The 14,906-nt window shown below is 38.7% G+C and overlaps 1 protein-coding gene across 1 annotated transcript in view; it reads left to right on the forward strand.

Annotated features, from left to right (window-relative positions):
- LOC115258558 (histone demethylase UTY) overlaps positions 1–14,906 on the forward strand; it is a 256,602-nt gene that overhangs the window by 194,270 nt on the left and 47,426 nt on the right. The window contains exon 5 of the mRNA XM_029858738.2: positions 14,495–14,670. Coding sequence (XP_029714598.2) covers positions 14,495–14,670 — 176 coding nt within the window. The remainder of the gene's footprint in view (positions 1–14,494; positions 14,671–14,906) is intronic.

The following is a 14,906-nucleotide window of genomic DNA, read 5'->3' on the forward strand; positions in this document are numbered from 1 at the left end:
TGAAACAATCTATATTTGGATTATTCTTTGACAGATACGCGTATTTTGACTAGGTGCTGTCCATAAACTACGTAGACTCAATAATGGCAATCTCAGACGCCCCCTCCCTCCTCGTAGATTTTTGTCCTAAAAAAATTTTCGAAATTTGTATGGACCATAGACTTTGGCCTAACCCCCCTTCCTTAGAGTCTCTCTTTAATAAAGACAAATCAATCAATCCTTAGAGTCTCCTATGTTTACGGACAGACCCCTACCACTTTTAATCTTCCTTAGAGTCAGTTACGTCAAGAAGGAATCTGGATAGCCGTGTGAGAGGAACAAGAAATTTAGAATTTCCTCTACAAGGTCTTTTCCAGAAATTCCATCAGGAGTTCTTTCTAGAACTTCTTTAGAAATACCTTTTGGAATACCTTACAGGATTTCTCACAAGATTCCTCCCTTATTTTTTCGCGCCATTTTTCTTAGTATTGATTTTGACTTCCTCCCGAAGATTGTTACGGATTCCTACCGGCATTTTCCCAAGATTCCAAAAATTCAATCAGAGATTCTTTCTTAAAAAACTTTAAGAATTCCTAAATTCTGATCCATTTCTTCTGGAGTTTCAATAAATTCTTACCAGAATTTCTTCCAAAAGGTTTTCTTGGTATTGTTTCCTGAGTCCCTCGTGGGGGTTTTCCCGTAGTTCCTCCAGCCCAATGAAATTTCTGTGGGGTTTCTTCTAGGATTTATCCCGAAATCTTCACAAAAGTTTTTATTCTCAGGATATATCTCAGATGTTATCGAGGATTTTTTGATAGACGCAGAAAAATGATGACATTTTTTCTCGGAGTTACGTTTAATGATTTCCCGCGATTTCTTTCGCTGTCCCTCTTGGGATTTTCCCAGGAGATCTTCCCGGAATTTTACCCAGAATTTCTACATGAGTTATTTATAGGATTCCTACTAGAGCTTGAGAATTTTATGTGATAGTTCTTACTGGGATTCCGTCCATAGTTTGTCTCTAGAATTAGGGAGAACATGATCTACGGGAGTTTCAACTGGAATATAACAAAAAACGGATCCCGTCTTCAGCGAGAGGCAGTACAGACTGAACGAAACTTTACACTAGACAACGAACACGACACAAATTAGCAGGAGCTATTGCTGCTGTTTCTCTTCTGGAGTTCGCCTCGTGATTTTTTTCCAGAGCTTTTTTCAGGCCTGAGATCATTTCTTTATAGATCTTCTTTGGATTATTCCCAGAGCCTTTTTCGGATTCCCTACCGGAAAGTGTCCCGAGATTATGGGTTCTCCTTCTCGGATTTCTTAAATAGTTGCTCCAGAAGTTCGTACACATATTTTCCAGTTTCAGTTTTCCAGTGAAGTGTTCTTCAAATTAGTTATAAAAAATTCCCGGAAAATATCGTAAGGAGTCCAAGTGAAATCATGCGAAAATTTAGCAAATCAATATCCTGATTAAATCCCAACAGGAACTTCGGAAGAAAATTGGGAAACCCTCTGGAGGAAACCCCGTGTGGTACTCTGCAGAGACCTCGTGAAAAACTACTGCAGAAATCTTGAGGGGAACATTGGTTGAAATCCCAGTAACAACTCTCAAAAACACCGAAAGAACACTGAAAACATGAACAATTTCACATAGTGTTTAACTTTTTTCCACGTGCTTCGCAAATTCTCAGTTTTTGCAATAACAATATTCACCATATTTGTAGTTCGCAGTCAAATTTTCAGCTCAATCGCTCATAGGATAAAAATGTTACAGCATGCCAAAGTTGACCATTTTGTATCGAAAACGGCTTTCACTGCTATTTTTATGAACACAGCGTACATATTAGAGTGGGTCATCGTTTATATGGAAAAGTGGAAAATTCAACGGTATCCCATCAGATCAAAGCTTTTTAGATACCATTTCAGGACCCAAATAAGTGTGCAAAATTTGGGCACGATCGGTTATGTCTACGTTTTGCGCATCGCGTTTGAAGTTTATATGCCCGAGCAGAAGAGAATAACAACAGCATAACAAATTGCGTTATTTTGTTAAAATAACTGCATAATGTAATTAGTAATTTTTATGATATTAACATAACATTTTGAGTTATAAACTTGTCTGTCATAAGCGGCAAAATAACAAGTCACATAACAAACATTTGTTCCTGGAAAATCAATTCAATAACATGTTTTGTTAGTGTCAATAACAACTTAATAACAGTGAATTTGGGAAATGTTTCAATAACAAATTTTGATATTAAAGAGTTATTGATAACATTCCGAAAGCAAAATTAGTTATGATATCAAACGATCACATATGCTGTTGAATAGGATGCTGAAGTGGAGGCGATATGCGTATATTTTACTCGTAGTTAAATGGAAGCAAGTACGCATATGGCCTCCACTTTAGCATCCTATTCTACAGTTCTATATCATATATGACTTCGTGATGGCTGAGAATGTTATACATATTTATACCAACATGTGAGAAGGGCGGAACAATCATTGCGAACTTCAGTTTCTCTCTTCCCTCATAGGCGCATTTTCAACTATTCGTGTAATTTTTTACCACAAATAGGTAGATCCAACTTCATCCTCTGGAACGACAGGGAAAACATGTGAAAAAATAACAAAAATATTTCTGAAAAATCCCATTCAAAACCATCTACAATTTTGGATTCAGCTGTCTGTATTAGATTCGTACAAACAAGTTTACTCAATAAGTTTGACATTTTTATCATTGAAATTCTCATGTCAAAGGCGGAATCTTGAACGTCCCTTTCAAACCCCACCTTCAATATCGTCTGCTATGTTCTCGTTTTGATGTATGTAGGGTACCTTTTAGCTATATCTCAGTCAATTTCAAACCTCGCTCCGCCCAGCAGGAACTTGGTTTTGTACACATTACAGCATCTCCATGTCACGTAATACACCACACCTCTTATCAAATGTGATACCATAAGCGTAACATACTTTGCGCATCTAGAGCCTAACTTTGCGTACTTTTCAAAAAATCGTTCAAAAATGTTGCTGGTGCATTATGCAAACTTTTTCCCACGGAATACTATCACTAGCTAGTATTCCGTGGGAAAAAGTTTGCTTGTACTCTGTCTCAGTTTGGACGTAATAAAAAATGGAAGAGAAAGACAAATTGATGAGAGAATATGCAGTTGTAAATAACGTTGTAGAATGACGTATGTTTTATTTCAAAACTTGTTTTAGTTTTGATAGCAATAGCATAAAGTATTTGTACACTCTCAATTATACAATAATAACTAAACTTGTTCCACAACAAAATGTAATATTGAAATGTTATTTAATTGCTGTATAGCAATAGCGTGGTCATAACAAAATAAGATTGTCCAACAAAACATGTTATGGAAACGTAATGCCTTGATAATTCAATAATAACACAACAAGATATAAAAACAGGTTTTGTGATTTCGTAGTTATCATTTTGATATTCCCCTCTGCTCGGGTGGGGTTTTACATGGGAAAACACACTTTTTTGCATTTCTCTCATAACAAGCTCGAATTTTTCCAAAACCGTGTTACCGTTAAAGTGAAAACATAGCCTAGGGTGTCCTGAAAAACTTTGTCGAAGACCGCGAAGTTATCTGATGCTTATGAAAAAAGTTATAGCTTTGGCGTTGCTTGGCGAAACATCATGATTTTTTTGCTATTATTATTCCTTTACATGTTAAAACATAAACACATGCATGCGGTTCGTTGGTTATAACTATTTTCACAAGCATCGGATCGCTTTGCGGTCTTCAACAAAGTTCTTCAGAACATCGTAGGCTATCATTTAACAGTATCGGTTAAAAAGTTTCAGACAAAAAATTTCAACTTATGGCCAAAATGCAAAAAAGTATGTTTTCCCATACAAAATCCCATACAAATTTCAATTGCAATGCGCAAAGTGTAGACGCAACCGATCGTGCTCAAATTTTGCACAGATACTCAGGACCCGAAACGGAACCAAAAAAGCTTTGATCTGAGGAAACGCTTCCGATGACCCACACTAGTACATATACGCGAAATTCAGTATTAGTTCCGTGTCATAATTTGAGCTCAATTCATCAAAGCAAATCACAGTTACAGCATCTCAGAGTTGACCATTTTCTATGAAATTTGGCGTTTGTTCGCTCAATTATGCACCACAGTGAACTTCTTTACCACTGCAATTAGCAAGAACGCATCCAAAGAGCAACGAACTTTTCCCTAGGGTTCCAACAGCTGGCTGTCAAAGTTCGTAGAACCACCATGTTCTGATCAGATCAGGTGAATGTAACCTTCACTCAACAAATTTCACTTTCTCTCGCCCGACCCGTACTCCCATATGGTCAGCGTTAAAGAGGAAACAGCACTCGGTCCTACCATTCGGATCGAAACCGTATTAACAACTGCCCACCAGAAAGCAATTACACTCTCGCTAGTTGGCCGAATTCATTTCCACCACTCGAAACAGCCGAATCATCCGCACGGCCCCTATAATTTGCGTTTACAGGATGTTTTGTTTTCGAGTTGAAAAATCTTACTGCCTGTGTGTACTTCAAAGAACGTTGCTCCCCGAACAGCATAAACGTTTTTTTTTGTGCGACATATGTGCTCCGGTGATGACTTTCGTTTTTTCTGTGATCTTTTGATCGCGAAAACTCTCACTTTCGCAGCAGCAAAAGTGAAAATGACCTTCCGGAAGGGAATCAACCTGCCAGATTCAAACCTTGATGTCATTTCTGGAATGGCACGAAGATTGCGTAACCTCGACTGGGCAACAATTAATCTTTATTTTAGCAGAAATGTTTCAGGTCACACGATATGGTTGGGGGCGGAAAAGCTCAGTCAATCGTTCGCTATTTACTGTGGGCTTAGCGTTTGGGAAAAGCTTAGAAGGGCGAGCCCTCACCAATACCAAGAACCGTCGCGGTAAAACATATTCCCGCAAGTAAATCCTAAAGGGATGGAGGGAAGCTTCCTGTACATAAGCATGGTGGGAGGCTCGACCAAGGATGAAAACGGGATGAAAGCTTCCTCTCAGCATATGTATAAGGGGGCAATGTGGGAGGCGTGGGTGAGTTGACCTCTTCCGGGATAGTTCAGCGCCCTTTATGTGACTGACACACACATCTGTACCGTTCATCTGTGTTGTTCTGGTTCTTCTATCTGTTCCCAGTTTTGTGTTTCAGACTGTGTTGGTTGCCTTCTTCCCGTTAAGTATGTTGAAGCAAGTTTTGTTTTAGCTCAAAAAGTAAACAAAAAACAACATTTATTAATCTTTAACGTTGAATAATTTTTCATCATCGAACATTTTGAAGCAAACTCAAAACTAAAATGTTTGCTATGAAAATGTATCCACAATATTTCACACGAGGAATGGGACACAGAAGTTAATACATAATATTTTTTGTGGTCATTGCTTTGATTTACAACGAAACAACTGCTTTAAAATTTTCGAAAAATTATAACTGATGCTTGAGGCCTTGTGCTTTATTGTTTACTTTATTTTTTATTTATTTTTTAATTTTTTGATTTTCAATTTATTTTAAATTTCTAAAAGTTATGACATTCTGGTAATACCCTGACGGCCTAAACGATTCGTTTAGGATTAATTTTTTGAATTTTCTTAGTTTCCTATAGTATCACGTATGAGAAATATACAGTTATGACAGTGAACACTGAATGTAATGCCTCTCTTCTTTGTACCTATTCAAATCTTTGCTCGGGTACCTCGCTCCCGAAACCTCTTTCCCCGCATTTCCGCTAAGCGTAAACATGCGTACACATTCCGCAGTCAGTTTACGCTTCCTCGTATCCCCCTACTCTAGCTGCGAGGAAATCCTGGGTGGTGGTGGGTTGGTGCCTAGTGGGCGCGTAGGCCCACCAATGCCATCATTATTCGGGACAGTATCGATTTTCCCGACTGCTGCTGCTCTGTTGTTTGTGGTGCCCTTTTTCCCGCTGCAGTTGATTGCTACTATAGCTAGCTATACAGAGGATCCTTCAGCACAAGGATTTCAATAATACATAACAGTCAGCGCATCGGTTGGCAGGAGGCTGGTCCCGTCGATCAATGGGAAAACTGCGAAAGCGAGAGTGATGGGAACTGGATTGGACTAGCAGGAGCTTTAAAAGTTGGGATTTGGGAGGTGTGTTGTGGGTGGTTGTTATAGGCCTGGTCTTGTTTGTAATTCGATTTCGCTTCACTGTCGGATCGAGGTAGAGGCGTTTCACTGAATTGGATGTAAGAATTGTTAATTAAGCAATTTTGTTCTGTGGTTGTTCACTTTAGTATGGTAGTGCTTTGACATTGCCCAATTAGTGGCAAAATGTTACTACTTAAATAATCATCCGAGTTAACAACTGATTGTACCTGGAAGAACGTTTTGGAAACCTGATGATTTCACCTAGGAATGCCTCGTAATTGTCAGGGAGTTTTATATATTCTGGTTTATCGACCGTATTTACAACTTAATAATTTTATGGCTTTGGGTCTCCAGTTAGCCTAGTGGTTAAGGCTATGGATCTCCAATCCGGAGACGGCGGGTTCGATTCCCGTTCCGGTCGGGAAAATTTTCTCGACTCCCTGGGCATAGTGTATCATTGTACTTGCCTCACAATATAGAAATGCATGTAATGGCAGGCAAAGAAAGCCCTTCAATTAATAACTGTGGAAATGCTAAAAAAAACACTAAGTTGAAGCGAGGCAGGCCAAGTCCCAGTGGGGACGTAGAGCCATAAAGAAGAAGAAGAAAAAGAAAAAGAATGGTATTGCTTTATCGGTCATTTTCTACTCAGAGTGTAAGGGATTGGATAATGAAATGAAAAATGATAGAAATTATAGTATTCGTTAGGTTGCGAGCAAATGTGAAAATTTATAGAAGGTGAAATTAGGCATGAAGGCCATGCATTGAACAAGTACATTGAGTGCGTAGTGTTGATTGCTCCAGGAGGTCTTTCTGGGAAACCTCCAAGAATTCCTGATGGGATTCCTTCACTTTTTTTTCCTTTGATTCCTCCAGAGCTTCCTTCTGTGATTCTTCCAGAATTTTTACCTAAGGTTTCTCCAGAAGTTGTTGAGAATTGTTAGCAATTCTTTCTGGTATTTTCCAGCAGTTCATTTTAGAAATCCTCCAAAAGTTTTTTTCTGAGATTCCGTTGTCGATAATGATCTCTAAGATTGCAGAATCAGTATTTCAATTTGTGTTTTTTCTAAGATTTCTTTCTAGGATTTCTAAAGCAACTCCTTCAAGAGTGTTCCCCAGTGTTTCTTTTCTTAATCCTCCCGAAGCTCTTTCTACAGTTCCTTCCGGGATTTCTCTGATGTTCCAGGAGTATTTTGTGGAATTCCTCTAGGAATCACTGGGGTTCTTCCATGGGTTTTTCCAAAAGTACCTCTTGGGATTCATTCAGGATTTTTTTATTGTTCTTCTCCAGAAGTTCCTTGCGGGTATCCTTTAGGATTTTCAGCTGGGATTCCATCTGTATGCTTCCAGGAATTCGTTCACGGATTCTCCCATGAGTTTTTTGTGTGATTCCTTTTGAGATTTCTCCAATAATTTTTATGGGATTCCTCCAGATTTTTTTTTGTTGGGATTTCTTCTGATATTCTTGCACGAGTTCCTGCTATGGTTCCTCCAGGAGTTGTTTGTGTAATTGCCTGTGATCCTCCAAAAACTCCTTCTTGGATTCCTCTAAGAGTTTCATCTTGAAGTACTTCTGAGAGATTCTTCTGCGATTTTCCTAAGAATTTCTCCAGGGTTTCCCTACAAAAAAATCTGGGATTCCTTCAGGAATTCTTCCGGGGATTCCCCTAGGAATGAAACCTAAACTCTGAACTAACCTAACCAATTTAAAATCTTTTAGCGTGCTCTTACAGATATTTGTGTTGCCTCGAGATAGTCAGAATACCTGAAGAGGATTTCTCGTTTGACGAAAAGTTTCCCCCGACTGGAGCGAGAATCGAACACACACTCCGTAATGCTCACAAAACACACCTAAGCAACTGACGCCACTTGCCACTACTCGTTGAATGAGTTGCTGCCGAATGTCGGGGACCAATATTGGACGATTGCTTACATTCTGAGGTCCAAACCGTACACTACGTCAGCGAGCTGTTCCCAACATGATGCATTAGAAGGTTAAGTTGCTCAAGTGGCTAAAAGTGCTTGTTGGGGAGTGAGGCACCTAAATAACTTAGGAACCGCTCTTTAAAAATATCGATTTGTATTACCCCACCATCCTCACTGAGAAGAACTAATTCGTTCTCACTCTATATCAAGACCAACAATTGAAAAGGCCGCAACAACATTGCGTAAACAAACACGTTTCTGCCGACTTAGGGCGTTCTGGGATCTACCCACGCATCTCACCACCATTAACAGAAAGCTTGATGTTTGCGCTTTCTATTAGTGGTGGTGAGGTGTGTGGGTGGAGTTCAAAAGGCCTCAAGTCGACAGAAACATGTTTGTTTACAAAATGTTGATGCGGCCTTTTCAATTGTTGGTCTTGATATGTGCAACAACTTAGAAAAGGGTATTTTAGGCAGAGTATCGCAACTCTCGTCAGTAGGCAAGGCGCCACAACGGAGTCCAGTAGGACAGTTCAATAAATGTTTTATGTGTTCAGTGTTAAGTGTATGTAGATAGGAGTCGTTAAAAAAAATGTGTAAATACAATTTAGTGTAATAAAGGATTTAAAATGTTACTTGTATAAACTGTGGCCCAAAATAAACAAGTTGACGTCAATTGTGTGTGGAACAGAAAGATAAAGGCTAAAGAAATATTCCCCAAGATCCAATGGAGTTCAGTGGAGACTGCGATCTACCCAGTCCGTTTGGAAATCCGTAAAATACATGTTGGGCCTTGAACATCGTCCACAACCGAAGGAATCTACAGGCCAAGGCTCCAACAGTGCTGTTGATCGAACTATCTTGAAGAATTTCTTGCGAGACTTCTTATACCTATATCTTAATCTTAGATTTTTAATCTATTTTTTTTTTTGCCAGAAGTAACTTTGCTCTAAGACCCTCCAAGAGTTCCTCCGGAAAAATGGTTCAAAGTGATGAAATCAGTGTTGCAAGTTATCGTGACTATCACGAGGTAATCGTCAAATCCGATTTCTGAAGTCATTCTTTCAAAATGAGCCTTCATATCACGCCCAAAATGACACGCATTGTGGATTTCTCTCTTCGTTTTTTTTTTTTACAGCGACAGTAGTTGTTGAGTGTGCTTCAGGCGGATTGCGAGATAGTCAAACTCTCATAGCCGCAGACGGGATGTCTTGATGCACTTTGTGGTTGCGTTAAGAGAGCTATGCGAAACAAGTAGGATTAGAGATGTTTTGTCGTGCTTGTAGTAATTTATATGCGCCGTTTCGCATACCATTATGCGACCCTCGCTTCTCGAAGCGAGAGGCGAATAAAGTGTCATGACAATCACATCCATATCAGTGGTGATGGTCATCAAACGAAGAAGATGGTGGGTGTCGTGTGTGCCATTCAGTTTTTAGATGTTAGCGACTGTAGACAGAGCGAATCAGAAAGCGCAAAGACAGGGTTATGTAAGTGTGTTTTCTATCAGCAACAATGTGACTAGAACGCTGATGGTTCACGGCACTACACAAGGAAAAAAGAGGTTAACAGGCGAACAAATTCAATATCTGCAAAAATCTCTAAGGTTTCAGTCAATGATGATGGAAGTCAGTGTGTAATATGATCCAAACAACTCTCATTCAATTCTTCGAGCAATTTCACTTACGCAAAGTTTTACTGTATCGAAATTATAACATTGCACCGAACACTACTAATAAAACACACTTTTAATTGTCATGATATTCTAACTCATCTATAACTCAAAATGACGAAGCCAGACCACTCTGGCTAGTACCACCTATTGTTGACTATCAGATCAACAAAACAAAATCTATAGCATTGTAACTTGTTATGTAACCATAATAATGATTGTTCATTTTCTTGTAACGTTTTGGAACTTCATCTACATTCCTTCAGCACCTCTTTCATTGTTATCACATATTCCATCGCAATATGGCAATATAAACGATTCTAGCTTATGCGAGTTTTTATACACATTTTAACGAGTTTATGTTTACTTTTATGCAATTTTGTTTGTACAACAATGCGAATTAAATTGACATAATAAGAAAAGTACCAAGCGAAGTCGTATAATCAAAGTAGTACGCAATTTTGCGAACTTAATTGACAATTTTTGAGTTCGTTCGAACACTTTTGCGAATAAATCATCAGAATATCATCTATGATGTAGTCATACTTTTAAAAAAAATTATTTGAACACTTATATGATTTTATCAGATGCATCGCATCGTAGTAAGTTCAAAAAATAACATCATATGCGATTGAAATTGTCCCTCAGCCGTACATATGTATGCGATAGAAACTTAAAATAGTACTTTATACGATGTACAGCAGCGTGCATCTTCTTCATGCGATTCCTGATTTTTTGGGAAGTTACAAGGGATAGACAAAATGATAGGGACAGGCAAAATTTTCACTTTTCAAAAAATGTTCAACTAGCTGTAACTTTTCGAAAAGTGCATAAAATATTCTCAAATTTTTACTGCGAGTGCATCAACTAATTGTGTATCAGTGGTCTAATTTTGGAAAAGATTCGGCCATTCTCCACGAAGTTATAAAGATTCTTGAAAAAGGTAAGATTATCCGATAACCAACTTTGAGCTGTTATATCTCCGGATTCAATGAACCGATTGCAATGAAATTTTGATCAATAATGACTCATATAATAAGCTCTGGAAAACGTTTGACATAACTTGAAATTTTTAGCAAGAGAAAAAGTTATAGCGGTTTTATTTCTTTCACGTTTTTTAGTAAATTGGTCTATTTTTAATATGCATTCTCTCAAAACACATTTATATATAAGTCAATTAGAGATAAATTAAATGAACTATAATTTGCATCTTGAATTTTGAAACGATGTTGAAGTTTTGGATAATTTTGGCGTTTTATTAGAAAAATAATCTAAACGTTATAACTTTCTTCCGTGTTAAGAATTTTAAGTTAAGTCAAAGGTTTTTCATAGCTCATTATACAAGTTATAAATGGTCAAAATTTCATTGCATTCGGTTCATTACGGTTATACGGAGATATAAAATCTCAAAGTTGCCTATCGGATAATTTCACCTTTTTTAAGAATCTTTATAACTCCGTGGAGAATGGTCCGATCTTTTCCAAAATTAGACCACTGATACACAACTAGTTGATGCACTTGCAGTAAAAATTTGAGAATATTTGATGCACTTTTCGAAAAGTTACAGCTAGTTGAACATTTTTTGAAAAGTGAAAATTTTGCCTGTCCCGATCATTTTGTCTATTCCCTGTATTTGAAGATATTTCATTTTCTGAGGTCACGCGGTAATCAAATCAGCATCATTCGATACTATGGAAGTTTTAACACAAATACGAGTTAAGGTGAAGATATGACAAAGCCAAACCTTGAATTCTCAAGAGTACAAATCTGAGGAACCAAATGTCGGTTTGCGCTGAAAAGTTGATCGATTGGTCACCACCAGCGGGTAACATATCGATCAACTTTTCAGCATAACTGACGCTCGGTTCTTCAGATTTGTTCTCTTGAAAATGTGTCTTCGTCATATTTTCACCTTAAATAAATCATTTGTCCCAGTAAGGACGTAGAGCCAAAAAGCAGAAGAAGAAGAAATCATTTGTTCCTGACTGGAGTGCAAAGTCAGGAATAGATAAGAATTTTCCCATAAAAGTGAGATAGTAGGGTAAAAGGTATTGAGCTTAATACAATGATTCCCAGCATTGGGCGGCACATGACACCCTATTGACAGATATTTCCCCGCAAAGAAGACACGTCAATTGTTGTTTGTAAGAATAATATCTTTGCCTGTGGAAAAACATTAACAATTAATTTTTTTGTGTGCTTTTCAACTCGTGGATAATCAATTATTTTGAACCAACTTGTTGCCCCTCGAGAATTGCAATGCAAAGTTGAAAAAACTCTACACGTGTTCACGGTCTTGTATCATATTCTTTTGAAGTTGCAAAAGACCTATGTCACAACGAATTCAGATTGTGACATTGTCATACTTGTAGCGCGATGGCTAAAAATTGATTCAGTGCTTCTCTAGTAGAGGAAAGCAGGTGCAGATAGTCTCCAGTTCTCCAGTGCGTTGATAGTTTTCAATCGTCCCGTAACTACTCGCAAGAGATTTAAAAAGGGACATTCGTCCGCGACGGTAGGTACCTAACTCTCTTCTACTCTACAACATCCCTCCATGGCACTGACTGTATTTGTGATGCACCCGCCGATCGACCCGACCGACCGACATATGCATTCGTTTGTCTCTCTTCTTTCTGTAGCTCTGGCATCGAGGTACATATCGAGGTTCGAGGGTCGGGCCAAGTCGACAGATGGTCTGAATCGAAGGCACACCGCCGCACGAAGCAGCAGGTTTCAAGGATTATGTTTTTTTTTTCGGGCGACAAGAACTACCTACTGTTGCTGCGTTCTCGAACGCGGTAGGAGTTTAGAATTCGGGAAAGACAATCGAACATTTTCACGAGTTCTGGTAAAAACAAATATAGGGTAATTGATCCGATCATGGAGGAGTTAAGCGCTGGGTTCATGTTTAAACCACAATTGTATCGCCCCAAGCAAACTTTTTACATGGATTGAATTGAAAATAATAAAATCCTTCCTTAATCTACGGGAAAATAACGAAATATTGCCACTTTGATGTTGTTATGAGCATTTTATTCGTTTTTATCTGAAAGATCATTGTGTTCCTAATGTTGCGGTATGTGTTCCTAATGTTGCGGTATTTTGTTCCTATTGTTGCGGTATCCCATTGAAATCATATGGGATACCGCAACATTAGGAACACTACCGCAACAATAGGAACACAGCAGCAAACACATTTATGAAAATATTTTTTTAAAATAGGTTTTTGGGCAAATCTTAAGCAAACAAATGGTGCAATCTCATAATTTAAGCACCATACATCTATTAAAAATACCTTTTGGTAACATTTCAGTCGAAAAAGTGCTCAATTGCCATTACCGCAACAATAGGTACTACCGCAACGATGGGAACAATTACCCTATGCAAATCGATGATTACCCGGGTGGAATTAACTCTTTAGGGGGTGTGTCAAAATGATAATGATTTCCAGGAGAGATTGCAATCTGCTGTACATCTTCAAGGGAACGGTGTTGCTTGAGGTTAAACCAAAAAATGAGCAGTTTCAATTAAGCTTCCGGGGAAATGACAGTTTTGGAAATTATTGGCTTGCCAGTTGCTTTTGCGGTATCTTCTTGCAAACGAGTGTGCAGACAGGGTGTAGCATTGAACTGAAAACATTGATAAAAAAGCACTGTAAAAATTTACGGGTTATTTCAGTTACATCGTACAACTGGAATGGTACAACAAGCAACTATTTGAAGTGCATTTAGCTTTGAGTGGGTTTTGCAAACCATCATAAAACCAAGGTTTACTTTGGTTCAATTATGGTTTTTAGAACCAACTAGCTGTCCCCGGCAAACTTTGTCTTGCCTACTGCGATTTTTTGACGTTTCGAGTCCCGGTCCAGGTTCAAAACGTATGGAAAATCGATTGTCAAAAACTCTCAACTTTTCCATGTTTTTTTGGTTTATAAACCTTCCTTGGGTGAAAACGAACAGAACAAAACTTAGACGACCCAAATCTGACTTTCCGTTCGCAAGTTATGCGCGGTCCCACGTATGCCACTGCATTTTTATATATATAGATTTTAACCTATATGGCTTAAACTTGTATTTCGTTGCATACGTACTTGGTGAGAGGATCTTGGAATATACGGTGCTGCTGTAAATCAGCAGATCGGTGTTCAAATTCTATCGAAGATTTCTTTTCAAAATGCAGGGCTGTTACAGGGTTTCTAGATTTTGCGATTATCATAATTTTCGCAGATTTGACGCTGTTTTGTCTTTCAAATGATACCTTTTTGAAACGTATAAATAGAAAATATTTATTAACCAATCTGTTCAACCATCGTTCTGATGTTAACCTAGTTGGATTGTCGTAATATTACTCATTAGTTTTTGCTGTGCATTTATGCTCGATATGCCTATGTGTAGACACCAAAGCGCAGCGGGAACCCCAAAATTGACCATCCAGGCTGTGACAGGTCCACCAGCTGATGATGATTACGATGAGCACCGCTCGTGGCCAAAAGCAAAGTAAAACAGAAAGAAAAAAACGCAGGCAGCAACCTGCACCGGGTGCAGGCTGTCAGCTTGCTGCTCGATCAACCACGCTGCAGCAGCAATGCAGCATGCAGCGTGGTGCACTTTCTTCACCAAGAAGGAGGTGCGCGGTTTGAAGAAAACAGACAAGACAGCGCAGTAACCCTCGTCGCGTAATCATCTCATTTGTTTCAAGCTCAACAACAACAACAACAACAACTTACACGCCGATCCTTTCTTCTCTACACTCTTCCACACTTTCAGGTCGATAAAATCATTCCAACAGTTGCTGTACGTCTGTCCGGACTTTACGCGTGCCAATGAGGTCCACCTGCGGATCGGGCTTATGCTCAAAGTGAATGGAGATTACGAACAATCGCTGAAGCACCTGCAGCTCGCCTACTCCGACTCGTCGCCGTGCACCTTCGGCAAACTTGAAAGTGAGTATTAAATACCATATTACAGACGTACATAGGTCACTTATCCGTCCACCATGTGGGGATTGGTGGAATTGGGTTCAATGATTCTTCAAAGCTGAAATATGATGGATTAATGATCCAATTTGTAGATGCTAACTGATAAGATCGCTGAAATTTTCGAAACGATTCCTGCCTGGTTTTTACAGTCGGTTGTCGTATGCGATGTTTAAGCTACAGACTTTAGGGTGAAACAATGA

This window comes from Aedes albopictus, chromosome 2 (genome assembly GCF_035046485.1).
Source record: "Aedes albopictus strain Foshan chromosome 2, AalbF5, whole genome shotgun sequence".
Taxonomy (NCBI): domain Eukaryota; kingdom Metazoa; phylum Arthropoda; class Insecta; order Diptera; family Culicidae; genus Aedes; species Aedes albopictus.